The sequence below is a fragment of the Phyllostomus hastatus genome, unplaced genomic scaffold (assembly GCF_019186645.2).
Source record: "Phyllostomus hastatus isolate PE091 unplaced genomic scaffold, TTU_PhHast_1.1 phas_scaffold_11, whole genome shotgun sequence".
Taxonomy (NCBI): domain Eukaryota; kingdom Metazoa; phylum Chordata; class Mammalia; order Chiroptera; family Phyllostomidae; genus Phyllostomus; species Phyllostomus hastatus.
This window is the reverse complement of record NW_025334005.1, coordinates 4,513,970-4,540,037: the sequence shown is the minus strand read 5'-3', so window position 1 is coordinate 4,540,037 and position 26,068 is coordinate 4,513,970. Positions and strand designations below refer to the sequence as shown.

The 26,068-nt window shown below is 66.6% G+C and overlaps 1 protein-coding gene across 3 annotated transcripts in view; it reads right to left on the bottom strand.

The window, feature by feature from the left end:
* The window catches only part of MACROD1 (mono-ADP ribosylhydrolase 1), a 135,431-nt gene that overhangs the window by 3,409 nt on the left and 105,954 nt on the right, over positions 1–26,068 (bottom strand). For 2 of the 3 annotated variants that reach the window (XM_045855110.1, XM_045855112.1), the window contains exon 4: positions 10,100–10,129. The exons of the other annotated variant lie outside the window; for it this stretch is intronic. In XM_045855110.1, coding sequence (XP_045711066.1) covers positions 10,100–10,129 — 30 coding nt within the window. The remainder of the gene's footprint in view (positions 1–10,099; positions 10,130–26,068) is intronic. 3 annotated transcript variants of the gene reach the window in all.

Genomic DNA, 26,068 nt, shown 5'->3' with positions numbered 1-26,068 from the left:
ACATCCTCTCTGGATCTCAGTGGCCCCGTCTGTAAAATGGGTTGATAGTAGTCAGCCACTAGGGCTCCTGAAAGGATTAGGTGAGTGAACTCCTACCATAGGGCAGTGATTTTCAACCGGCATGCCACCAGAATTTTTGAAACATGACTACGTGACTCTTTAGTCAGGGGCACTGCCCTCTTTTCCCTTAGATTGTGAAATGAGAAAAAAAAAACAACAGCCGCCAACAAACACAACAGTAGCTGTCTAGTGTGAATGAATTAAAGTTATACCTATCTTTTTTGTCAGATTGACAAAAAATATAACACTTTTTGGTGTGCTGCAGAAGGTTAGTGGTTAGTGCACGTGCCACGCGATGACGCTCGCTGCTGCGGGCGCTGAAGCCTGCGCCAGGCGCGGGTGAGGCTGCCGTGCGTGCCGTGTGTGCTGGCTGCCGTTTGACTAGGACGCCGTGCAGGCCTGGGCCCGTGCGCGCAGCGTGCACGTGCACGCCGGGGCGTGTGTGGGGGCGTGGAGGGGCGGTGTCCAGCGGGGTGTGTTCGGAGCACAGGGCTGTGGCCAAGCCAGCCTTCCCGGGGACATCCCAGCCCTGCCCAGTGGTGTCAGCCGCGTGGCACCCAGCCGCCTGCTGTCGGCGCCGCAGGTGACCTTGGCCTGCCGCGGGGAAGTGCAGCGCCCGGGGATCTGTGTTACAGGGATTTCATGTTTCCTGCAGAAGTGGGCAGGCCCGCAGTCAGGCCTTTGGGGCTGACCCCGGGGCATGAGGTGGGAGGAAGGGGAGGGGTTGCAGCTCCCAGAGGCTGGGGCGGGAGCCCCCTCTGCGGCCCCCAGAGCCCGGCCAGGCCCGGTGACTGCTCACCGTGCTGGCCGCCGGGGCAGCAGTTCCCTCAAGGCCAAGCTGAGGAATGGGCCCTGTCCCCGCCGCTGGGCCGGAGCCCAGACCAGCCCGGAGCCCAGACCGGCCCCTCCTGCCACCTCCCTGTCCTCGCACCAGCTTCATCATTCTCCCGCGTCTGAGTGCCACGGGGGACCCCTGCCACCTCAGCTCCTGCCCTGTCTCCCCTCACCACCCCTGGCTCCGGGCTCTGCCCTGGGCTGGTGTGGGGCTGAGCCCAGCCCTGGAGACCTCAGTGAGGGGGCTTCCCGGGGCTTCATCCGAGAAAGAGCTCCTTCCCTGCCCCGCCAGACCCAGGGGCTTCGGGAAAAAGCTCTGGGCCCTAGCTCCTGGGGCTGCCTGGTGGGAGGGGATGTCCCCAATCCATACCAGCTGACCCCTGTGTCCCCTCCCTGGGTCCCTTAGCTACATTCAAACAAACCTCAGATGTCCAACTTAACCTCCACCCCACCTACCCAGCAGAAAACTGGCGTCCCTCCTGCAGAGGCTGATTCTTTTCCAGCAGGTCCAGGCTGGAGCCCTCCACCTCCGGAGGCCCGCCCAGGGCCCCACCCGCCCCCCTCCTCCGCCAGGTGCCGGGCAGTCACCCTCCACGCTCTTGTTCCACCCCCACAGCTGCTCCAGGAGGGGCTGTTAGTTTTCCTGCTTTAGAGAAGAAATTGGGGCCCAGAGAAGGTGAGAGACTTGCCCAAGGTCACACAGCTGTGCCCTCTTCTCCTCTGGGGCACTGGAAGGGCCTCCCTCACGCCCCCTCCCCGGCCGTCTGGCTCCTGCTCGCTGTCCCCACCTGCTCTGGGCAGACAGGTCTGCACCTGCTGTGTCAGCGTCCCTCCTCATGCCAGCCCCTGCAGCCTGCCCCCTCCTCACGCCGGCCGACACTCCCCCCTCCCGACAGGGAGACTCCTTTGGGGACCTTTCCTTGCTCCGAGGTCTGGAGCTACTCATCTTGCTTGACTGTCCAGCTGCATCCACCCAGCAAGGCTGCCGTGGAGACCCTCTGTCCCTGTCCTCCTGCCCTGCCCCCCCCATCTCTTCTGCCTGGTTCCCGAGCCCCTCAGACGCTGCTGCTGCCCGCGGACCCCATTGTCTGCCCCCTCTGCCCCAGCCCCTCCTGGTCCCAGGCACTCCCCCCAGACAAGCCCAGTGCCCTGCAGGGGAGCCCAGTAGTCCTCCTGGCAACAGTGAGGCCTCCATGCCCCACACTCGGCCTTCAGGGCTTCTGCTCACTCCCAGCTCCCCCCCCCCCCCCCGCCCCCGGGTAGGGACGAGCACCCGGGCACTGGGAGAGGCCAGGGCTGAGGCCAGGCCTCCTCACAGCCAGCGAGGCAGGCAGGCAGGCTCCTGTGGGGGCCATTTGCCAAAGCGTTTAGGATACATTGGCCGCTATTTAGGGTGCTGTAATATTCATGAAGGGAAGATTAGATATTTAAATTTATTCAGCAATAAATGCATCTCAGTGGGGGAGCATTCCTCATGCTAAACAAACAAGCAAGCAGGGGCTAATTAATTATTTACAGGAACTCGAGGAGGCCTGTGGCCTGTGGGCCAGCGCAGCAGGAGTGCCCTGCCGGAGGGCAGGAGACCCGAAAGCCCGCCCTCTGAAGCCCTGGGTCTCCCCCTCCACCTCCCCTGTCTGGTGGGTGTGGCCCCTGCACACCCCTTCTGGGGTTTTTCTTCCCAGAAATCCTTCCCACAAGCTCGCTGGTAGCTTTGGGCAAGTCACTCCACCTCTCTGAGCCTCAGACCCTGCGGCAGAGAGCTGTGGGGGGTCCTGAGAGACGCCAAGGGGCGACCTGGGGGTGAGCGGCGGGGGCCAGAGTGACCGAGCAGCTCCCGTCATTGCAGTCAGCGCCATCAGGAATGCCCCGCCCCTCCGGAACGCCCCGCCCCTCCACCCCTCTGCAGCGTCACCACGCCCTCTGCGCTCCGTGTCCGGTCTGTGCCAGGTCAGGGACAGCGCCGCCCCCAGGGTTGGCTGAGCGTCGGGGGGAGGCTGCGCCAAAGTGCCCTGGGCCTTATCACTGTTGCCCTGTTTTCCAGATGGGGACACTGAGGCCCAGCCACAGGCTCTGCAGTGGGAAGACTCCTGTGTCGGAGGGACGGGGCGTTCCGGAGGCGAGGGGTTGGATGTCCCCAAGAAGGCCCCCAGGGGGTCTGGGCCTTAGGGGTCACGCCCCACCCAGATGCCCAGGCGCCCAGCCTACGGGGAGCCCTCTCCAGCCGCCTTGATGCCAGGGCTGGGAGGGGCCAGGCCCTGCTGGGCCAGTGTGGACGCTGAGTCCCTAACGGAGTACCAGGCGCAGCCATGAAGCCTGGACAAGTGACCCAGCCAGGGACCCCGGGCCCTGTTCCCCTGGCCCACTCTGCACTCTCCATGTTCCTCCCCAGCCCCAACTGAGCCTTGGGGGCCACAGCCCCACGTGATGCCCCAGTGCCAGGACCAACTCTGTGCTTCTGCCCACGCCCTCCTGGTCGCTCATTCGTTCATTCAACAAACGCACGTCAGTCCCCAGCTCTGTACAAGGGTGGGCTGGGCCTCGGCCCACTGGCCCACGGTGGTGTACAGCCCACCCTTGCCAGGCCCCACCCTGGTGGTGCCAAGGCGGGTGGGCGCCCCAGGGAGAAGACGGATGGACGACAGCCCCGTGATGTGATCTGAAATTCATTACGGGGTGAGATCAGCTCCTTAAACGGGGATTTGGAAACATTAGGGCTTCATTATGTACACAACGGCCGCGCCTCATTCATCATGCAAAAATCACTCCCGCTATTAAAACTCCCCGTGGCAGCTGCGTGCAGGGGCTGGTGGCATCCGGCCCGCTGGGGGCAGGGCGCGGCCCCGCCGGCCTGTGCCGGAGCCTCCTGGGGGGGCAGAGCCCCGCTGGCCCTCTCGTCCAGGGAGGGCCTCTGAGGAGCGGGGGAGGGAGAGAGGTTCACCTCTAGGGACTCGGTGCCTCGGTTTCCTCACCTGTAAAAGGAGGAAGCGGACAGCGGGCCCCATAGCCTCAAGGTGAGAGCGCATGAAGCCCTGCAGGGGGGCTCCACGGGGCCTCGCCGTCCACGCGGGGGTGGCAGGAGGGCCGGGGCCTTCACCTGGGGGAAGCGTTGGCACTCCCCTGCTGCTCCCCGAAGTCCAGGAAACAAAATCCTCAACTCAGCGTGAGGCTGGGGCCACCATCCCTGCTCCCCTCCCCAGCACAGCCCCGCCCCAGGCCACGCCCCCCATCCGCCCATCCGCCCAAGCGTGGCACAGGGCAGTGCTCAGAGAATTTGGGGACTGGCCGCTGGCCTTTGGGGCCACCTGCTTTCTCTGAGCCCAGCCCAGGGAAGGGCTGGCCGCAAACAGCCTGGCTGGGGTGGGGGGCGGGGGGGTGAAGGACACGTGGCCCACCCGCTGTGCCAGGCCCGGGAAGCAACTGCGGATTGGTGGCCCGGGGCGAGGGGAGACGGGGCTGGGCAGAGGCGCTGGGACGACCAGCGAACAGGCAGAATACTCAGAGGCTGAGCCTCCTGGGCCTGTCCGTCCATGGACAGGCGAGCGGGAGAGAGAGAAAGGAGAGAGAGCAAGAGAGAGTGAGAAATGGGAGAGGGCACGTGCCAGAGAGACAGCATGGAAGAGAAATGGAGAGAAAGCAGGTGAGAGGGAGACAGCAAGGGACGGACCCCAGGGAGTGAGCTGGGGCCGGCAAGGTGGAGTTGGAGACAGACTCGGAGATAGAGACAGAAAGAGAGAGAGGGCACTGCCTGCCCTCCAGGATCGTGGGTGTGAAGAAGAGAGGGGCTGTGCCCAGGGTGGCAGGTTCTGCCCGGGCAAAGGACCACCATGCGGGGGTGGGACGGGGGTGGGTGGGCAGGGATTTGTGCACATGCGCACAGGTACCCGGGCTGGGGGGGCGGGAGAGGAATTTGTGCACATGCGCACAGGTACCCGGGCTGGGGGCGGGGGGGCAGGGATTTGTGCACATGCGCACAGGTACCGGGGCCTAGCAGGCCCGCACACGGCCTACACTGAGCACCTACCTACTCTCAGCCCGGAGCGGGACAGACCGGCGCCTGTGTGTGCCCCTCAGGGGGCGGTCTGACGGGGAGCAGTTGGTACCTAACCACACAAACGAAGCCTGGCTATTAAAGGTGACCGGGTGCCGGCCCAAGAGGCGCAGGGTCTGCCGTGTCCCGGCGCCAAGAACACCGCCAGGACAGTGGCAGGCCCTGGGAGCCGGGCGCGGGGTGGTCTGAGAGGCTGGCCGGACACTGGGCTGAGTGAGTAGGGGCCAGGCTGTGGCGGGGAGGCCAGGGGGCGCCGCGCGGCCCTCCGGGTCGGCAGCAGCACGTGCAAAGGCCCTGGGCCAGAGAGAGCTGCGATGCGTGTGATGCGCAGAGGACACTGGGGTGCGTGGCACACACACACGGACCCGCCAGGTGGGCTGGGGAGCAGGGGCTGTGCAGAGCCGAGGGGGCTGCAGGGCGGGCAGGCGCCAGCCCCTGCAGCTTTGGGTGGGGCTGCTGACCTGGGGCAGGAAGCAGGTAGTGCTGGCCTCCAGCGTGAACGTGACAGTGGGGTGGGTCGGGGCTCTGTCCTGCTCTGCCCACCTGCGTCCGCGGTGACCGCCTGACGGCAGCCCGGCCAACCCTCTGGCCAGCCCTTCGGGGCGCTGGCCAGGCGGACGTGGAGATGGCGGCCATGCCAGCGGAGGCAGGCGTCCTGAATTAATCTGTCACTAGAGCTTGGCCGTGGCAGGCGCAGTCATGATTTAGATGAATAATTGAAACGCTCCGATACATTTATTATCCCTTTAGTGCAAAAGTGGCAGAGAAAGACGAGGGGTAATTGAAAAAGCGCGCACAAATCTCCACGAGAAAGCCGGCTCCTTATCGCCGGGTAAACATTTCAGTCCTAATAAACAGGAGAGACACACGTCAGGGCCCTGTCGATTCCCATCCTGGTTCCGGGCCCGCCTCCCTTCTTACCATACAATAAGAGAGTGTTCAAAAATTTTTTTTCTGTTGAGCCAGGAAAAGGCTCCAAGGGAGGGAGGCGGGAGGCAGGAGTGGGCCTGGCGGTCTCCAGGCCCCGAGGAGGCTGGAAGGCCGCCCAGCCCCACGGGTCTCTCTGATGCAGATACCAGGCCTCCGCCTGCAGGGCCTGTCCACCCTCTGCACCTGTTGAGCTCCTATTCAGCCGTTAGGGCCCAAGTCAAATGCCCCCTCTGCCAAAATGGGTCTCTCTGAGGGCAGAACTGAGCCCCGAGTCCCAGTATTGGACACAGGGACCCCCCCACCCCGGTACACACACACACACACACTCGAAAGGAGCCCAGGGAAGGAATGGGGAGTGGGGGGCTTCCCTAAGAGTTACCGTGGCCGGAACCACCTAGTGTGGCCGCAGGGCCTGGCGGGGGCTCAGCCCCACAGTGAGGCAAGCCTAGGAGCCCTGGAGCCTATGGGGCAAGTCCTTTCGGTCCCAGCAGCCCCTGGGGGCTGTCACTGAGGTTGGGGGTGCCTGGCCAGCTCCCTTCCCTGCTCCCCAGAGGCCGCAGGCCTCTCCCACTCCGAGCCATCACACCCTAGCAGCACAAACTGGGCTCGACGCACCGAAGTCCTGCAGGCCAGGCCCTGGCTGGGTGGCTCGGTTGGTTGCAGTGTTGTTCTGCTGCACCAAGGGTGTGGGTTCGATCCCCGCTCAGGGCATGTGTCAGAAGCAGCCAGTGGATGCATGGGCAAGTGGAGCAACAGACTGATGTTTCTTTCCCTTTCTCTCTCTCTCTCTAATCAATTAAAAAAATTTAAAAAAGCCCTGCAGGCCAGGCCCCACACCCCTTTGAGGGCCTTCTTCCGAGCTGAGAGCTGCCCCAGGCCCTGCTGGTTTACCCTGCTGTCCCCACCTGCCCCCCCCAGGACTGGCCGGGCTCCCCAGGGCAGGGAGACCCGTGTCCCAGCTCCTAGGGCGGGACCCGGCACACACAGCGTGAACTGACTGCCCCACAAGGTCCCCCAGCACCCTGCTCCCAGGGAGGGTGCCTTCTAGGGGAGACAGGCAATGAGCACAAGCCCAAGACACCGTCTGCACTGGGGGATCAGGCCTGTGGGACAGGCACGGAGCGGGGGTGGAGAGCGGCGGGGTGGGGTGGGGCAGGCAGGGCAGCCTCCCTCACTGGCCAGAGCAGGCCAGACGGAACTACAGCGGGTTACACGCCTGGGTGGCTGGGTAGGTGGGTGGGTGGGCAGGAAATGGGTGGTGACGGGAGAGTCGGGGGTGGGTAGAGCCCTGAACCCCTCACGGTGGTGGACTCAGCAGAGAAGGGCTGCCCGGAGTCCACCCGGGCGGAGTCAGGCCGGCCTCCGGGCCCCCCAGTCCCAGACTGTCCCGTCTGCGCCCCCACCCGGGGAGGCTGGTGGGTTTGGGGCTGGCGCAGACAGGACAGGGGGCTGACCTTGAGGGCAGACATGGCCCGGGGGTCCGGGGCCCTCTCTCTTCCGGCCCCAGGCGGGTGTTGGGCCCCCACCAGCCCCAGCCTGGCCCCTGCCCCAGCCCCTCCCTCCCACCTCCACCTTGTTCCAATCACATTAGCAGAGTGACAGGCCCTGCGAGTACTGGCGGCGGCTCCATAAATCTCAGCCAGCGTTAAAAGGCTGGACTCCTCGCCCACTTCCTCCCGGGGCCCGGCTCACCCCATCCATCTCGGCGTCAGCCGGGCCACCCTCGGGGGCTGCGCTAGCCTCTGCACACCCTCAATGACACAGGAAGGGGAGACAGAAGGACCCCCGCGGGGCCTTCTCCCCTCAGTCTGGCCAGAGCAAGTGCCCTTTGACCTCCCAGAGAGAGGTCACCAGGCCATCCCTGAGCCACACCCTCCCCTGCCTAAAAAACCTCAGCGGCTCCCACACCCTCGCCAGCAAGTTCTTAACTCGTAAGGCCATCCCGGCCTTCACCTGCAGTCAGTCCATTCATTCACCCGGCCACCCCTTAGTGAGCACCTGCCCTGCGGGCCAGACCCCGCTCCAGGTGCTGCAGTGCTGCCGGGCCCCCCGAGCTTCCGTTCTCAGGGGAGACAGACCGTGGACAGTGGACGGAACAAGCCAGTGAGTGATGAGGCAGGTCGGCGGGGAGGTGCGCTCAGGGAGGTAAAAACTAGAGCAGTGTGAGGGGCTGGGCAGGTGCTGTGACTGCATTTACAGGCCGGGCCTGGGGGGCCCTCGGCGAGCAGGTGCCGTGCACGTAAAGACTCGTGAGGAGGAGTAACAGGAGCAACTGCACGGCTGTGCGAGGAGGAGCAGGGTTCTGGGCCGCGGGCACGGCCAGGGCAAAGGCCCCGAGGCAGCAGCCGGCCAGGCCTGTCCTGGGGAGGGAAGGCCAGTGTGGGGGCTCGGGGTGGGGCAGGGGCGGGCCGTGTGGTGGGGGGTCCGAGGGGTGGCTGGGGGCCCGTGGGCCTGGGCCGTGGCAGAGTTTGGAGCAGGGGAGGGGTGCAACCTGACCCAGGACTTAGAAGGCCCACGCCCCGCTGTGACCCTTGTCTCCGCACAGGGAGTGACCAGGAACCCAGCTCCTTGGGCGGCCTCAGGTTCCTGCGGGACCTCGCGCCTCCCCTCCCCGGGCTGGGCTCTGACCCCTCCACCCTCCCAGCCCCCACGCGGCCCCTCACCCTTCCCAGCACGCCCGTCCCACCGCCCTCCACCACCTCTCTCCTGCCCGTCCCCCGGGCGCCGGCGGGGCGCTCGCTACCTCACTCCCGGAGGAGCCATCTCACGCCCAGGCCCGGACGGGCGCCCCTCGCCAAGCCTCACCGCACCTGTGAGCACCGCCCCCACCCCAACACAGACCACCCTGTGTCGTGAGGGGGGCTCCCGTCTGGGCTGTGAGCTCTGGGAGGGCAGGGACCACAGCCCCCTGGTGCCTGGTGGGTCTGTCCGGGCACCCAGTTCAAGGCCTGGCACGCAGTAGGTGCTCAGTCTCTGGGGGGTGAAGGAGGGCGTGGCTGCGGGCAGAGCGTGGCAGGTGTCCAATCAACGGGGCGCCAGCCTCCTCCAAAAGGACAGGCTTCGGAAGAGGGTCCTAGCTGGCCTGTCTGTGCGCCCCCGTCCTCCAGCAAGCCGCCCCCCCCTTTCTGAGAGGCCTCCAGGGTGGCTGTGCCCTCCACAGGGACAGCTGGAGGGTAAGTGCGGAGGGAGGGAGGGAGGGAGGGAAATCTCCAGCCACAAACAGACGCGCCCCCGCCCCCGCCCCCGTCCTGGCCGGTCACCGACAGCTCTTAGTGCTGCTCTTATTTATTCCTGACCTTCGCTGCCCCTTTTATTTTTCCCCCTTTTAAAACCTGGCCTGGACCCCGCCACCGCTGCCGTAAACACAGCCCCCGGGATTTATCCTGCGGCGCATTAACCCCTGCCCCCTGCCTCACCAATCATCCCGCCGCCTGTGCAGACAGCGGGCGGCCCGGCTGCTGCGGCCCGGCGCTGGGGCGAGGGGCTGCGAGGCAGCCTGGGCCCAGCTGGCCGGGGCGGAGGCCCTGGGACCCAGGTGCTGCCCGGTCCCGGGGCACCTGCTGGCCCTGGCCTGGCTGCGGAGCCCGCCCTGGTTTCTGACCTCCTGCCCAGCGGCCACCCCTGCCTCGTGGTGGTCTCAAGTAGTGAACACATAGGCAGTGTTGAGGGTGAGCAGCCGCAGGCCTCTCCCGGACTACGAGACCTTGGCTTGCTTTCGGAGCTGAGCACAGGCGAAAATTTTGTCCTCCCAGGTGGGGAAACTGAGGCCAAAGGGGTGCAGAACGTGCCGAGGGCACTTCAGGGTTAGGAGCAGGGCTGGCTTTCCCTGCCACCCCCCAGGCCCTCCCCTGGGCCTGGCCTGGGCCCTTGAAAGCCTTCCATGTCCCCTGCCTCCCAGTCACAAACCAGGAGGCCTCTGTTCAGAGGCTGGGGACCTGCCCAGGCCACTCAGCAGTGAGGGGCCCCGGCCTGCCATCCAGGGGTCTGGCTTTGTGTGCGGGGGTGGCAGACCCGACAAGGCGAGAGGGAGGGAGGCAGGAAAGGAGGGCGGAGATGCGGTGGGGACCACGGGCAGGCTGCGGCAGGAAAGGCCAGTGGCGAGCTGGGCACAGAGGGCAGGGTGGGGCGGGGTGGGGCGGGGGAAAGAAGCAGCCGTGGAAGGAGCGGCAGCCCCCCGCCCCCCAGACCCCACCCGCCCCCGAAGGACCTCAGGAAGGGCTCACTCACCACCGCCTCCTCCGAGCAGGGAGCTGTTGGCTGCAAGAGAGAGAAAAGGCCGGTCAGTTGGGGGGTGGCTGGCGGGGCAGGCTGTGGGGGGAGTGGGGAGGGTGCTGCCAGCTGGGCCTCCAGTCTCGGGGCACAGGGTCTCCCCTGAGGCCGGCAGAGAAGGGGAACGTGAAGGGGCGGGACGTCCCCTCCCCCTGAGGCCTAGCGGGGCGTGGGGTCTGCATGGTGGCGAGGGAGGGCCCCAGAGCCTCCAGGGTCCTGCCCGCTCACCCCCGAGGCAGCTGCCCGTGGGGCCTAGAGTGGCAGGGGACCTGCGGCCACTAATGTCTATTCACTCACGCAGTCTTGGGCCCCACACCGTCTGCTGAGGACCGGGGAGGGGCTGGGTGTGGCGTAGAGCAGTGGGACAAACAGGCCGTCCTGGACCCTGCCCTGGGGGCCCACCGGCCGCAGAGGGCACAGGCCCAAAGCTGCTGCTGCTGCTCGGGCCGGCGAGCGGGGGGCGAGGGGAGGGCACGTGAGACTGTGGGCCAGGGCTGGGGCGGCAGTGGCCGTGTGTGAAGCTAGGGCCGGTTCTGGGACGACGCAGTGAGGGTCCAGGGCACCGGGCCCGGACCCAGTGCCAAGGCCAACCGGTGGGTGACTCAAGGGTCACTTTCCTCTGTGCCTCAGTTTCCTCAGAGAGAAAAGGTCGAGGGAGTTCTGACCCATACCCCATCCCTCGACCAGAGCTGGCCAAGCAGCTGCTGCGGCTGCCCGGTCCAGCTGGCTTGCCCGTCCCACTGCCCCCTCCCGCTTCTCCACGGGGCTGGCGGGGGCGGGCAGGGTGAAGCTGGCAGCCTCTCCGGTGGGATGTCACGGCCATCCGGGTCAGGGCCCGCTCCCCAGCGGGGGCTCCGGCGCCCGCCTGGCCGCACGGCTGCATCTGTGTGAGCTGCCGGCGCTCGTCGGGGCAGATGACAGCGAGACAGGGCAGGTGCGTCTCGGGTCGTGCCGTGGTGCCGCCCAGGTGCGGAGACCAGCTGCGCCACAGCCACTCCGGCCCCGGGAGCCCTGGCCCCGACCCTGCCCCCGGTCGCGGTGTCCCCTCCGCGTGAGGGGACACACGGTGGAGCCCGGCCGAGAGTGGGGGCCGTTTCCGGCTGGCCGCGCCGCAGGCCCCGGGTGCCATTCAGAAGCCGCGGACGCTGCTAAGTGGTGCCGGCGGCTCCGAGTGGCTGGTCTCCCAGAGCTGACAGCGCCTCGCCTGGGGAATAATTAATTCCACAGCCCGAAAACCCAGGGCTGCACGTTGCCACGTTACTTGCCAGATTAATACAAGCAGCTAATTAAGATGGAGAGGCGAGGAGAGGCCGGGCGCTCCCCAGGCAGGGCTGGGGGGCTGCGGGGGGCTCGGGGGGGCGGCGGCGGCGGTGAGGCAGCTGGAGCCGGGTCCTCGTGAAAGCAGGAGGGGGACCATGGACAGATGGACGGACGGACAGCCGGGCAGACAGGCCAGTGGCCACGGGGCTGGGCCCGAAAGGGCCCTGGATGTGGCCTCTGCCCAGGGAACATACGTTTAGATGGCAGAGCGAGGGCTTCGCACACGTGACCCTGGTTACTGTCGTCACGCAGCCTCAGGAAGGAGCTGCTTCCCCTGTGAGGCCGAGGAAGCCGGGGCGGGCACGGGGTGCGTTGCCGGCGGCAGCAGGAGCGTTGGAAGGGGGTCTGTCTGGCTCCGAAGCCAGGCCGAAAAGCAGGCTGACCTCAAGGCAGACTTGGGGGGGAGGGACTGTCACAGGGAGGCTCCCCTCCAGGGTCGGGCCGGGCCTGCCTGCCCCACACGGAGGCGGAGTGCACAGTGGGCTCGCCCCCACCCCAGCAGGCCGGGCCGCAGAGCAGGGTCCTGGGCGTCTAGACAGCCCTGCCCCGGAGCCTGAGGGGGCATTTCCGGCCCCCACCTCGGTCTGAGGGGCAGTCCTGGTGGCTGTCGGAAGCTGCCCTCCGTGGCCCTTCCCCACCCCCGTCACCTCCCTCTCTTAATTAACACCGGCTGCAAACGAGCTGGCTCCCGCACCGGTGGCTTGGTGGCTCGGGGCCAAGCGGGTTGGCAGGGAGCCTTGAAGGGGCAGGAGGGGAGAGGCCCTGACCTGCTGTTCCGCAGGCCCCTGCTGGAAGGAGATGCCAAGCCCCCAGCTGCCCCCCGGGCCCCTCTGTGTGTGACTCTGCCCCGGGGAGGGGACCGGGGGAAGCCGCCTGGTGTCTGCCCGGCCAGCGATATCCCAGAGCGGGGATGGGGCGGGGGGCCTGGGGCGGAGGCTGAGCTGGGGGAAGGGCCTGCCGGGCGGCCAGGTGACAGTCCCTGCCACAAGTGGGGAAGGGCAGGTGGGGCCGACTCTGGCTCAGACGTGGGCTGCACAGAGGCCGCACCACCGGCTGGGCCCTACCTCGGCGCGTGTCCTGGGAGGCTGGTCTGCGGAGCCCCTTGCCTCCAGCCCGCCACACTCAGCATTCCTGTGGGTGGGGACCCGGGGAAGGGCGGCGACCCTGTGGCCTGGACCCGGTTGCTGCCCAGCTCTTCCCCAGGGCCCCTGCCTGGCTCTCCTTCCAGGGCCCTGGCCACCTGACCGCACGCTGCCCGCCCCCCGTACAGCTGACTAAAGACCTCAGCTGGGCCATGAGGCTGGGGGTTTGGAGAGGACACTGAAAAGCGGGGGCAGTGCCAGGGACACCCACAGGCCATCCCTTGGGTGCGCCACCCAGCCTCCCACCTGAAGCAGGGTGGCCCCGGGCCGTCCTCTCCCCAGGCCGGGGAGAACCCTGGCTCTTCCCACCTCCTGGAGCCCGGATGCCAGCCTTGAGATCCCAGCTTCTGCCCCTTCCGCTCTCTGCCCCCTCATGCCCCCCCTCAGTTCGGGTTCAATGACTGTTGAATAGCCCATTTCTCAGACGGGGAAACTGAGGTTCACAGTGACGGGGGAGGGGAAGGGGCTTTCACAGCACAGTTGCCTGCTACCCATTTTCTTCACCGCTGCCCCTCCCTGTGTCTGCATGGGCTCCTGACCCCTCCCTGCGGAGGCGCAGTGATGGCTGAGCCGTGCGGGGGCGGGCGCTGGATTTCCAGTCCAGGCCGGGGCTCCTGACTAGTGTTCACGCAAGGGACCCGGCCTGCCCCGGAAGTCGGGTCTTTGAGCTCATGAGGGGCTTGGTGAGCTGGGCCTGGGCCTCGCCCTGGGGGCCCCAGGAGGGGCATGAGCCTTATTCTGGCTTTGGGGTGGGGGGGGTGCAGGTTTCTGGGGCAGAGGGAGCACCTGCCAGTGGCGGGGGGCGCCTGGTCTGAGTCAGCTGGCCGGTCCCCGCTGCAGCCCGAGGCGGCCCAGCCCCATGCTCCCCCCCACCCCCCTCCGTGGATGCTCCTGTGCCATGCTCCGCTGGACTTGATTAACTGGCTCCAGGCCTCCTCGGTGCTGGGCCTTGACCTTGGGGTGGAAAGGAGGTCCGAACCCCTTGTCCGCAGTCACTGCCAGATCCTCTGCACCCCGGTGCTGGCCCTCCGGGTTGGGGGCCTGGGGGGCATCTCCCGCACGTTTGGCTGGCGCTCCCCCTGCCCCCACACTGCTGCTCATACAGCGCACACCCCGAAACCCCACTCCACACCCCCTCAGGCCCAGCACCTCCTCTGGGGAAACCCAGCCCCTCCCCCACCCCCACGTGCTGTCCCTGTGGGTGGGGCAGGGTCTCTCCCCAGGCTGAGCTCCAACCCCTGACCCAGTCCAGGGGCTGGCACGTGGCCGCTGCCCCGTGCAAGGGAGGCTGCTTGGCCACTGGCACTGAAGGTCAGAGGAGGCCCCAGGAGGCAAAGGCAGACTTGAGGGCCCCTTTTTTCCTCTCTCTTCAAAACAGTTTAATTGGGTGCCAGCCACGTGCCAGGTGCCACCAAGCTTACAGAGAGGATGCAGACACTGTCCCTGGAGGAGGGGAGCTCCCAGCCCTGGGGGTGGGGTAAGGAGCACGCACTCGCCACGGGGAGCGACGCGCCAGGGCCGGTGCAGCCCCAAGCCCGGCAGGCTTCCCAGAGGAGGTGGCCTGCGGGCCGAGGCTGGAGGGAGGCAGCGCCTTCAGAGAGAAGAAGGAAGGACATGCAGGGAGGGGCAGGGCAAGGGCCTGATGGGTCAGAGAGTTTCCCCGGAGAGGATGGGGGTCCTGGTGGGCTGGGCCTGACTCTCCACGGCTGGGGGGGCAGGCTCAGAGGGCTGTAGGAACTGCGGGTGGGGGGGAGGCGGAGTTGGGGGGGCAGATGGAGGCTCTGGGGCACAGACACTTCCTCCTTCTCTGGTTACCGACCCCCATCCCCCCAACCCCTCCCCGCCCCCTGGCCCCCCGCTGTCCCTAGTCCTGACCCAGCACCTCATTAGGAGGACAGCCCCCGCCTGGAGGGCCCAGTCTGCGTCTTGGGCCCACAGTACTTTTAGGGACCCACGAAAATGTTGTCATTTCTTTTAAGAAGAAAGAGAACTTAAAGGTTGAAGAAAATGTTTTAATACATAATGTTAATATATTTGTCTCTATGCCAATAAAGTCATCAAATCTAACTTGAACGTTTTCTATGGAAAGGGGGCCCATCGAGGCGGAAGTGGCTGGGTGCAGGCCAGGGCCGCTCCGAACGCACGTGGGCCCCTTCCCGTGCTGCCCACGGGGGGACACCGTCACAGCCCACACTGCAGAGAGAAGGCTGCCACGGACGACGACCTTCTCGCGCTGCGGAGCGGAGCGTCTCCTATCCCGCCCCCTGCAGCTTCTTGATCAAACCCCGGCCGCCGCTCGCCTTGGCCCTGGGAACCGGTCCCTCGCACGCCCGGCCCGTGGGCCCCACTGACTCACGGCCTCACAGCTTCCCCTCTCCCCTCCATCTCTCCCTCAGCCACCCTCCCGATCCTCAAACCGGCCCCATGCCCCCCACCCCAGGGCCTTTGCACGAGCTGGTGCCTCTGCTGGGGAGACGCGCTCGCCACCTCCCAGCCTGGGGAGTCAGCCCTGAGGAGGGCATCAGCTAGCAGGGGCCAGGGCAGGTCCCTGGCTACGCCCTCCCGGGGGCTATGAATCACTGTTTCCAGCATCGTCGCCTCCCGGGTGACTGCCCTGTGCGTCTCATCCACAGCTGTGTCCCCAGCTCCCAGCACAGGGCCCGGTGCACGGCAGGGACCTGCTGGCAATCCACTGAACAAACCAAGTAGGCTGTGCATGGATTGCGCCCAGAATCATTCAGCGAGGCCGCCCAGGGCTGGGCTGGCTTGGAGCCCAGGCTCTGACCCCTCGGGTCTTGCAGAGGAGCCCACCCCTAGGGCGGGGGCCTCGGGAGCAGGGCCTGGGGTGGGGCCCGCAGGCCACAGGGCGGGTCCAAGGGCAGTGGCAGGAGATGCGGCAGGAGCCGCCTTGGCTTTCCCTGTCGGAAACGAGATCCTCCAGCCCCGGCGGGTGCAGCGGTGGGGGCGGGGGTGGGCACCAGGGGAGGTTGGAGGGCACCGTGCGGGGGCTGCTGGCCGAGAGGAGACTCAGTGACCCGGGGAAAGCGCTGAGCAGGTTCCTGGGCCAGGGAGAGGCCTGCACGCGGGCACAGCGGGCACAGAGGTGACATTGAGCCTGCACAGCCTCTCGTGTGCCTCCGGAGGCCACTGGTGGCTCGTGCTCCAACCTCTGCTCCCAACGCCCTGTCCTGGCCTCCGGTGCTGGAGAGGCTGCCAGCCAGGCTCGGGGAACTGGGGGCTGCTGCCCCGCACCCCAGCAGGCCGGGCGTGCCGTGCTCCTTCCTCCTGAGGGAGGCTGAGTCTCAGCTGTCATTTGACAAATACACATCCAGCCCCTACTGTGTGCCGGGCTCTGGGACGCGGCGGGTGAGGCCCTGCAGGCAGAGCCGGCCTCCAGCAGGCCTGGGAAATGATGACGGCAGGGAAGAACCCTGGATGAGAGACCTGGCCGGCAGGGCCCGGGGTGGTGAAGGGAACCAGCGGGAAGGGAGTGGCAGACGGGTGGGCGGGGCTGATCCGGAGGAGTCAAGGGACCTGCGGGGTAGAGGGAGCCGCTGGGAGGAGCACCCCCGGGGGGCCAGCCTGTGCAAGGGCCCTGAGGCAGCAGCGGGCCCGGCGGGCCGAGGCCCATCCAGGCGGCTGCAGCAGAGAGAGTGGGGGTGAGAAGTGGGAGAGAAGGTCAAGGGCAATGGAGGTAGGAGGGGGACTGCTGGCTACTGCACTGTCCAGGGGGTCCCTTTCCAGACCTCCCTGTGTGTCCCGACACGGCACCTCTGGGTTCACCACAGCTGGCCCATTCCGGCCTGCCTCCCCCAGCTGGGCCCCCCCCCACCGGCTCACCTGTGCCCCAGAGCCTGGCCCAGTGCCTGGCGCCTGCGAGGTGATGGCTCGTCACCGACTGGCCGCCCCAAGAGGCACCGGCGGGTTTGGGGGAGTGGGCTTTGTTCTCGGGAAATCAGTGCCGTTGCCCACCCCCCGTCCCACTCCCCCCAGACCGGCGGTGTTCTTGAAGGTGAGTCGTTTAAAACCTGCTTTAGATGAGAAACGCCCCACGGAGTGAGTAAAATGTAAAATGTGCTGACTTTTTGAAGATAAAACCAGAGACTTCAAAGGCATCTCAAGCTGCTAGAAGTTGCCCAGTTTGACAAGCTCTATCCCCCCAGGCCAAGGTCACTGTCCTCTGAGGTGGGGCTGCCCATGGAAGTGGGAGGGTTACTGGACATTCCCCGCGCTTGGGGAGCTCGTCGGGTGGGGGGCAGGGGGGCTCACGTCTATCAGCACCGACCGCTGGTTTTCATGCAGGACCTCTGCCCAGCATCTGAATGCGTGCACGCCCCCCCCACCCCCGCACACACACCGTCCCCGCCCTGTTCACAGGTGGAGAAACGGAGGCCCAGAGGTGACGTGACTTGCCCAGGGCCACAGCACTCATTGAGAGGAGCCAACGTCTGTGTGCTTCTCCAGGCCTGGTCCTGAAAACCCCCCACCCTGTGCTGTGAACTTGAACTTGAGCCAGTTGCTCTACCCCCTGGGGCCTCAGTTTCCTGATATGTGGGGTGGGCAGGTCCTTGAACTGACGCCCTCATGGGGCAGAGATGATAAAGAATAAAATGCCCGTAAAACCGCTGCGGCCTCATAGGGTGTCACAGCGGTGATGGGCGAGGCAGCTGGGGTCCCCGGGTGTGGGGGTCCCCGGCTGTCCCTGGTCAGCCGGGGAGAAGGGCGAGATCAGTCCGCGGTCAGGCTGGATGGACGACGGCGGTAATGACGACAGCAGCTTCCCATGGAGGTGTGCCCTCCAGCGTCCGTCCGAGGGAGGGCCGTGGGGACCTCGCTAAGCGTGCAGCCCCAGTCCACAGACGGGGAAGCCGAGGCTCCGACAGGTGCCGGCCCGAAACCACACAGGTCGGGGTGGTGCAGACAGGGTTCAAATCCCGCTGGTCTGACTCTGCAGCCGGAACACCCTGCCCGGCCAGACACAGTGGCTGGTTTGCCTGGGGGACTCAGCCCCTCCCCCCCTTCTCTGAGGGGGTCCCTGCAATTCCTCAAATCGCTTGGGGGGGTGTACCCAGCGGGGCCGCCCCTTCCAGGAGGCACCCCCTCACTGGCCCGATTCCTCTGCCGCCGGCACCTTCGGTCCTGCCCCCACCTCCCGTTCAGTCACGTCCACCCGGCTCTGCGGCCCGCGCTGCCCTGGGCGTGCCATGCCCAGACCCCTCCCTGCAGAAGCCGCCCCGTCGGCCACCCAACTCGAAGCTGGAGACTTGGTTGGGATTCCCGCCGGCTCAGGCCTCTCCTTTGTCCCCTCCCTCCCGCCTGGGTGCTTTGGACTCTGCCCCTGGAGCCCCAACTTCCGGGCCAGCCGCCCCCCAAGCTGGACCCCCGAACCCGGCCCCAGGCGCCTTCCTCCTGTTGGTCCCTCGTTATGCGAGACACTCGGGGGTAACACACGCCAACCCAACCAACGCGCAGAAACGAAACGCGAAAGAAACACGAGGAGCCCGCGAGCGCGTCGTCGCTCGGATCCAACGAGCCCCGGCTCGCGTGTTCCTCCAGGACCGCGCAGACTTTAAACAAAAATAAAAATAGTTAATAACGCATTTATCAAGCAAATTCTCAGTGCCAGGCGCCGGGCCAAGTCTTTCAGGTGGATTCTTTCCTTTCGCCTTTCCCTCCCCCACAGCCCGGGGAGAGGGCGGCGTTTCTCCGGCTCCGAAGCAGAGGCGCCGGAGGTTGAGCGACCTGCCCAAGGTCGCGCAGCTGGGCCGGGAAGTGGGGCGCCAGGGTTCGAATCGGGCGGTCTGACTTCCGGGGGACCCTCGAGGGCCGCGGCACAGCGGGACCGTGCGCTGCCTGGGCCTCCCCTCCCCCTCCCCCTCCCCCCTGGGAGCCCAGGGGCAGGCGCTCAGCGTCCCACCATTAGCATAACCACGAACGTGGGCCTCCCTGAAACCCAGTTACCAGGAGATGGCTTGGGCCCCCGCCAGCTGGGTGCAGTATCCCTCCGCGCAGGGCCCGAGGGAGCCCTGGCGGGTGGGAGAGCCGATGGCTGACACGGAAAACGTCCTGGGAGGGGCCACTGCTGGGGCCGGCGTGGGTGGGTCCTGAACGCAGCCCTGACCCCACTCATCGGTCCCGTGGACCACCCCGACTGCCCCCAAGGACAGGTCACAGGTTCTTCCGCTCCCCGTTTGCGGCGTGACCCCGGGCAGCCACCTTGCCCCGTCTGAGCTTCGGTTGAAAGCCAGGCGCTGTTTGAGCAGAAAACAAGCCCTGGGTTGGGAGGAGAGAAGAGCACCCGTTGGCCCCCGGGAACGTCCCCAGGCGTGCTCGAGGCCCACCCACTGTCTCCCCCCTCCGGGGCCGCTGCTCTGCTGCCCCTCCCCCTCCATTGCACCCTTTTCCGTTGATTTCTGGTGCATCAAGGCAGGGGTGCACACGCGCGCACACACACGGCCCCTTGAGCTGACACCAGCTCAACAGTTATACCACCCTGGAGGGCTTGGAGCCTCCCCTCCTCCCACCCCCGCCCCGCCGGGGAGCCCACCACCCCGTCCTCAGCAAAATATTCCCTAGGTCCACGCGTCTGCATTTCACACAGAGTGGGGGCCCTGGGATTGGTGGCTACTGTCCCCACGGTGCGTGGGAGATAGACCCAGGCCGGCCCCAGCAGCCCTGACCGGTCTGTGTTCACGGCTGTATAGTATTCCAGGCAGGGCCCGTCCCACACTCATCCACTCGCCTTCCCGCCGACCAGCAGGCGAGCGTGGCGGTTCCGTCTCTTGCAAACCCAGCTGCGGGAGCGTCGCGAGCACACCTGCCGGGGTTCCCGGCGGGTAGGCGCCTCAGAGGGGGACCGCTGGGCCGGGGTAGACGCACATCTTTCACTCCACTAGTCATTGCCAAATTGCTCTCCAAAGCGGTTGTTCAGATGATCGCTCTAAAATATAAATTAAATCATGTCGCTTCCCTGCTCAAAACTCTCCAACGGCTTCCGATTGCTCCGAAAATAAAATCCATACTCCCCTCCACCAACGCCTGGCCGCATCCCACACTCTGCCCCCGCCCCCAGTTTCCTGGCCTCCTTGCTCCTCCTCCAATAGGTCCGGCTCTTTCACGCCCCAGAGCCTTTGCGGAGACTGCTCCCTCCGCCTGGCACACGCTTCTTCCAGCTCTTTCCAAGCTGGCTCCTTCTCATCCTTCAGGTCCCAGTGAAAAATGTCACCTCCTCTGAGAGGCCTTCCTTGACTACCCAAGGAAAGTGCCTCCCTCCCTGTTCCTCTTATCACACTGTGTGTTTCACACTGTTGGAGCCCACGCCTCGGTCCTGTGATGATGTCATCCTTGAATCGGTTTGCTGATGCGTTGCCAGCGCGGCAGCCTGCTGGGGGACCTAGTCTTCTCTGGTCACCCCTGCACCCGGAGGCAGACGCGGGCTCGGCACTGAGGGGCCGCCCTTGGTGCGGTTCATCCGTTCAACAGACGTTGGACCAACATTGACTCAGGCCAGCTGGTTGCAAGGTCTGGAGGGGTGAGCTGTGGGGGAGGGGCTCCGCAGAGGGGGTGTGGCCCAGCCGTGGGCAAAGGGGCAGCCAGGCTCGGCCCCTGGGCCCGCCCGGAGCCTTCTCCCATGGCCACGGGGAGCCCCAGCAGGCGCTGGAGCAGGGGCGCAGCAGGGTCTTTGCATTTTAGAAAGACCCCCCTCAGAGTGGACCCGTGGCAGGGGCTGGCGGTGGCCCAGGATGGACTGACAGAGGCCCCAGCCGAGAAGCAAGGCCGAACCCACGGGGACCAATTAGAGGGCCATGGGAGACCAGAGTGGGTCAGGCGTGGCGGGATCGGCTGCCAATGCGGCTCAATCAGGTCAATGGAAGGAGCACTTTGTGTGCGAGCCTCCCCACTCCTGCCTTCCCCCTGCCCCCCCTTTCCATGGCAGCAGGAAGCTGGGGGGAGCTCCCCGATTTCAGAGAGGGCGGCGGAAACCCAGCGGCTCCTCCCTGGATCCCGGGGAGGCACTCTGGACCTGGCCCTGACCCCGGGTACAGATGGGAAACTACGGCCCTGGAAGGAGAGGAGCGGGAAGAAGGCCACACAGCGGGACCCGCCCCCTCTTGTTGCCTTTGCAGCAGGGCGTGCGCGCGGAGGCTGGGCGGACGTCACCCCCTTGTGTATAAGGACGAAGAAAGAGGCGACCACGGGCGGCCCAGGGGGTCCGTTGGACAGCGGGGAGGACTCCCTTGGAAACTAACTGCCCCCAGATGCAGCCAGGTCAGGCCTGCCTCCCAGGGCCGCCTGAGACTGGTGGCCACTGTGCCTGACCGGGACCCTGGGGACCAGAGATTCGGCGGGGCGGGGCGGCGGCTCATCCAAGGTCACTCAGCCCGAAGAGGCAGGTCAGCCTGGCTCCAGCCTGAGTGCTCCCTCGGTGGGCGTGTCCGGGGCCCGTCCGAAGGGCTGGGGGGGCTGGAGGTGCAGAGAGTCCCCCTCAATCCCTCACCTCCTCGGACCTAGGGGTCTGGGAGCCCAGAGCACGCCCCGGCCCTGTAGGCCTCAGAGCGGCCATCTTACCCCCTCCCAGGCCGTGTCCTGTGGGGGACAAGATAGGATGCCCCTGGGCTGGGTGTCCCTGGTCTCTGCCTTCCTGACCTCCCAGCCCGGGCTCCTTTCTGAGGAGGGAGGAGGAGGGGGAGGGAGGAGGAGGAAGAGGCTGGCAGTAGCAGCCATTGGTATGCAAGGCCCTGCCTCAGCCCCTCCGAGGCCAGCCTTTCTGCATGGCCCTTTAAGAGTCCCTCCTAGGCAGCAGTAGCTTGGCAGCTTGGTGGTTGCTGGGCAACCCCATCCTCCCTCCCCCCATCACAGGGCACCCTTCCCCTCCCCCTTTCCCCTCCTCTGTGCCTCCTCCTGGGCCCAGTCTCAGCAGTGCACTAAGCTCAGAGCCCGCCCGGCCTGGCTGCACCTGAGCCCGCAGGTGGGGGCCTTGAGTGACCCCCCCAATCCTAGCCCTGGCCCGCAGCTCTGTGCCACCAGGACTCCAGGAGGGAGCCCCAGGCTCAGGACACCCCATTGGCAGACTCCTCCTGCCCCCACATCTTCAGTGGCTGGAGCCTGTTGGGGGCGGGGCAGAGAGGACCCCAGGGGAAGGGCCGGGGAGAGTTTGGGGGAGGTGTCACTCAGGAGCCCCTGGGTGGGCAAGAGGCCAGGGTAGTAAACGGGGGTGGGGGGTGGGAGAGGGAGGAGGTAAGGAGGAGTCCAGAGTTCCGAGCCCCCGAGAAGAAGGTCTGCAGGGGTCCGAAGAGGCATAGTGACGGGGTGGGGGCCCCAGAGGCCCGGCCCCAGTGGAGGTCTCTGAGACCCCAGCCTCAAAACCCGGCATCTTCCGCCCCACGGTCCTTGGCCCAGCTGTCCCCTTCTCCCTCCTCAGGCAGCCGCAGGGAGCCCGCCCTCTGGCTGCCCAATACCTTGGGCGTGGGCCCTTGCTCTGCCCCCCGACTTCCTTCCTCCTCAGGTTTGCACTGCCAGCCTCACCTCTGCCTCCCAGGCCCTCGACCCCCTGCCGAAGGGCGGGTCCCCCTCCGGCCGCCCTCCGTGCCTGGGCGTGTGCACGGCCCCCACCCCCCACGGGGGCCGTCCTTCAAGACGCAGTCCGCTCGCGTCTCCCTGCCTGAACTTGGGCTGCGGGTAACAGGTGGGGGAGAGCGGAGTCAAGAAGTGCTTAAATCACCCTCGGAAGCACCCGCTCTTCTGGGAACAAACGGGGCCAGGGAGCGAGTGGGGGAGGGACGGCGCGGGAGGCCGCCCCGGGCGTCTGGCAGACATGGGGGTTGGGGGCGCAGGGATGCCACTTGTGGGGAGAAGAGGAGGCTCCCCAAGGCGGGAGGGCCCACCAGAGACAAGCCGGGCGGTGGCCTCCATCCTGCTTTAGGAGTCGGCCGGCCCAGAGCCCTGGCCTGCAGAGCGGCACAGCCCTGCCGCTGCTCAGGCCTCTTCCGACCCCCTCGGCCGCCTTTCTCCACCCACCACCCCCCCACCCCGGGGTCCAGTCTCTCCCACGTCACCTCCCAGCGCCCCTCACCCCGGCCCCACTCTGCCCCTGCCCCGAGGCTGGAGGTGTGTCTGACCCACCGTCTTTGGGCAGTGCCTAGTGTGGGACAGCCATCACTGTAGCCTGGCAGGGCTGTTCCCTGGGCCATGCGGCAACGTCCGACCGCTCCTGCCACACACCGGGCCCTGTGGCCGATGCTGGGGACACCAGGGGACCACAGGAGGTGCTGGCTGTCCCCTCAAGGAGCTGGGAGAGGCGGACGACAGCAAAGCAGGGCTCTGTCCATCGCAAGTCTTCGCCGCTGTCTTCTGCGCCACGGGGAGAATGCCGGCTGCCCGCCACACCCTGGTCTCTGCGAGTCAGAGCCTCGTCCAGGACATAAAAACTGCAGTCGCACGAGTCGCACAGAATCACAGACCGAGGGAGCAGGGACAACGGGGCCACCTCATTAGGAGAGGTGGGGTTTGGGCAGGCCTCTGGGGGGCCAGGACAGTGGGCCCGGGACTGAGGGGAGCAGGAGCTGGCCGGGCCGGGCCACTCGAGGCAGCGGAGGGCAGGCAGTCGGGGCCCAGCCCCGGGCCCCGGGCAGGAGCCTGCCCAGAGGCAGGTGGCGGGGGTGGGTGTGCCCCCTCCACGGCCAGCAGCTTCCCCGTGGCCAGCTGCCCCTGCTACCCCTTCCTTGGTCACACCTGCTCCCAGAGCCCGTCCTCGGGAGTTGCTAGCTGCGTCCTGTCCAGCTTCGGTCCCTGGTCTGCCCGCTCCCTGGAGCACCCTCTCTGGGACTTCCTCCTGGGCCGGGGCCTTGCTGCCTGCTCTCCTGGCGATTCTGTGCTGGGGTCCATCCTGCCGCCCCCGTACCCTGGCCCTGTGCTTGTGGGGAGGGGCCCCGAGCCCCCCCAGCCCCAGGGCTGTGCAGCCCAGAAAGGATTGGCACACAGTGGGGGCTGGGCCCAGCGTGGTGGCCTCAGGACTTGGGGCTGAGAAGCCACTTGGGTGTCCTGTCAGGGCAGGTGCGCCCCTGGTTCATGGGAACACCCCGGGTGCACCAGGGCGTCGCCGGGGGCCACGGCCTGGGCTCCTGGGGGGCAGAGATGAAGTTCCCGTGCCCCCAAGCAGGGCCGAGGGCGGCACGACCTTGGTGGACAACCGTCGAACAATGGCGAGACGGTCACACTAGCCCTGGGAGCTCTGTGGGGGCCCCACTGAGGAGAGAAAGTTGAGGAGCAGTGAGGCAGGGGTAGCGCCCGGGGTCACCGGCGGGCCCATGGGGGGCGGAGCCCAGATCTGGGCCCTGCGGAGCCGAGCAGAGCGGGCAGGTGGGAGGGGAGGCTGCCGGACCCTGCCTGGGTTGCGGCCGGCCACCGTGGGCACAGGGAGCTGGGGCTTGTCCAGCCCGAGGTTGAAGTCACAAATGGCCCCCAGGTGGCTGCTGCCTCTGGCTGAGCACCTCTGTGGGAGCCCGGCTCATGGACCAGCCCAGACCTCCTGGGCCAGGGCCCGGCACCCTCGCTGGGTGCTGGCGCACACAGGGGCTCGGCAGGTGTTTGCTGAATGAACAAGTGATCTCTCTGAATCCCCGAGCTGGTGGTCCCCAGCTGTTCTCACGCTCCCTCCTGGCGCCTGAGCCCCCCAAGACAAAGGCCGGGCTCCCCCAGGCTTATCCAGGCCCTGCGCACCTGGCTTGGCTGACACCCTCACCTCATCTTCCCTGCGGTCCCCCGACTCCCGTCCCCTGAACGCTGACTCGGGGTCCCTCCCATCCAAACCACGGGTTTTTCGGGCCGCAGCCTCTGTGAGCGAGCCGGAGGGAGCTTCCGGAGTCTGCCCAGGACGTTCCCCCTGACCCGCTGTGACCTGGATGACAGGGCCAGCTGTCCTTGCATGTTGCGGCTGACTCGGCCCCCGTGTCCGGGGGTCACTCGGTCTCGAGGACGTCTGTCGCAGCGCGGCCACGCTGACCCTGCCAAGGCCAGTCTGGGTACCCATCCCCCCCGAGGGACTTCCTGCTTGGCCCGGGGCGGGGGCGGTCGGACCCGAGTCGCTTTCCGCCTTCGGTGCTCCCCCAAAGCGCTCGGGACGCAGAGCACCTCCACACACAGCCTGGGAGCCGCGTGCAGCCACCCGGCGTGGCTGAGCGAGTCGCGGCACATCCGCTCGAGGGAATACCACGCAGCCATTAAGACCACAATTATGAAGATGATATTTTGATATCTGAGAGCGACAGTCAAACAGAGCTACCTGCACACCATCCATTCCGCCCCGTGGCGCCGTCTGTGCGCTGCTCTGGGCCAGCCCTGGGCCTGGCGTGGGGGCGACATGGACGGAAAGGGTCCCTCCTTGGAGGATGCTGGCGGGAGAGGAGGAGACACGCCCATCGTTCCCGAGCAGCATGCGAAGTGCCGTGGTGGAGGGGTGCCAGAGCCCAGGGGCCCCAGCGTCCATCTGGGGGTCCGGGCAGGCGGCAGGGAGAGCACAGCGCCGTAGCGACGACAGCTGACGGCATGTGGGCGAGCCTGGGAGGGCCCGGAGGAGCCGAGGCTGTTGACGCCACAGGCCAGTGGCATCGTGGGTGATTTTTCTCTCTCCTTTATTATTGGTATAATGCCGTTTGGGCCATAAATAAAATATTGGGAGGCAAAAAAATATAATAACAGTTTGGTGGATGGAGTAGAGACCGGGAGAAGTAAGAAAGGGAAATGAGGGGAAGGAAGTGGGAAGGCAGAGGCGAGGAGGGAGAGGTGGGAAGGGCAGAGGCACTCACTGTGAGGCCGGGGGTGGCAGCCACCGGGGGGGTGGCGGGGGGAAGGCCTCGGCCTGCTCCTGGGCTGGGGCGACAGGGTGGGAAAGCACAGGGTGCGGGGGTGGGGGGCGACGCAGTATCCCTTCCCTCAGGGGACCCTGGGAATCTCTCCCCTGGAGGAGAGGTGGCTGGGCCGGGCCTTGAAGGACAGCAGAGAGCGGGGTGTGCTGGGCCCCTGGAAGGGCCTGACGCGGCCTGGAGTTGGGTGGGTGGGTGGGTGGGAGGCGTTGGGTGGGTTCTGGGGGGAGGGTCCCAGTCAGACTGCAGGAAGTCTGGGTACGGGCCAGCAAGCAGTGGGGCCTGGGGCAGGGGGGGTTGCAGGCAAAGGCAGGGCCTGAGAGAAGCCCCCCCCGCCCCCCGCCCCGGGAAACGGAGGGCAGGAAGGGATGGCGGAGCTTGAGTTCAACAGAGAGCCCCTCACTATCCCAGAGATCGTCCAGAGCAGAGGGACTTTCCAGACTAAGGGGGGAGATTTGGTCCCCGCCCCCACCCACACACACCCCCTACACAACAGGTGCAGACATCCCCCAAGTCCCCAGCATGTGTGCGGGGCACTGCCCTGGCCCCCTTCCTGTCCAAGGTCTCCTTCAGCCCTCACAGCGCCCCCAGACGTGCGCGCTCCA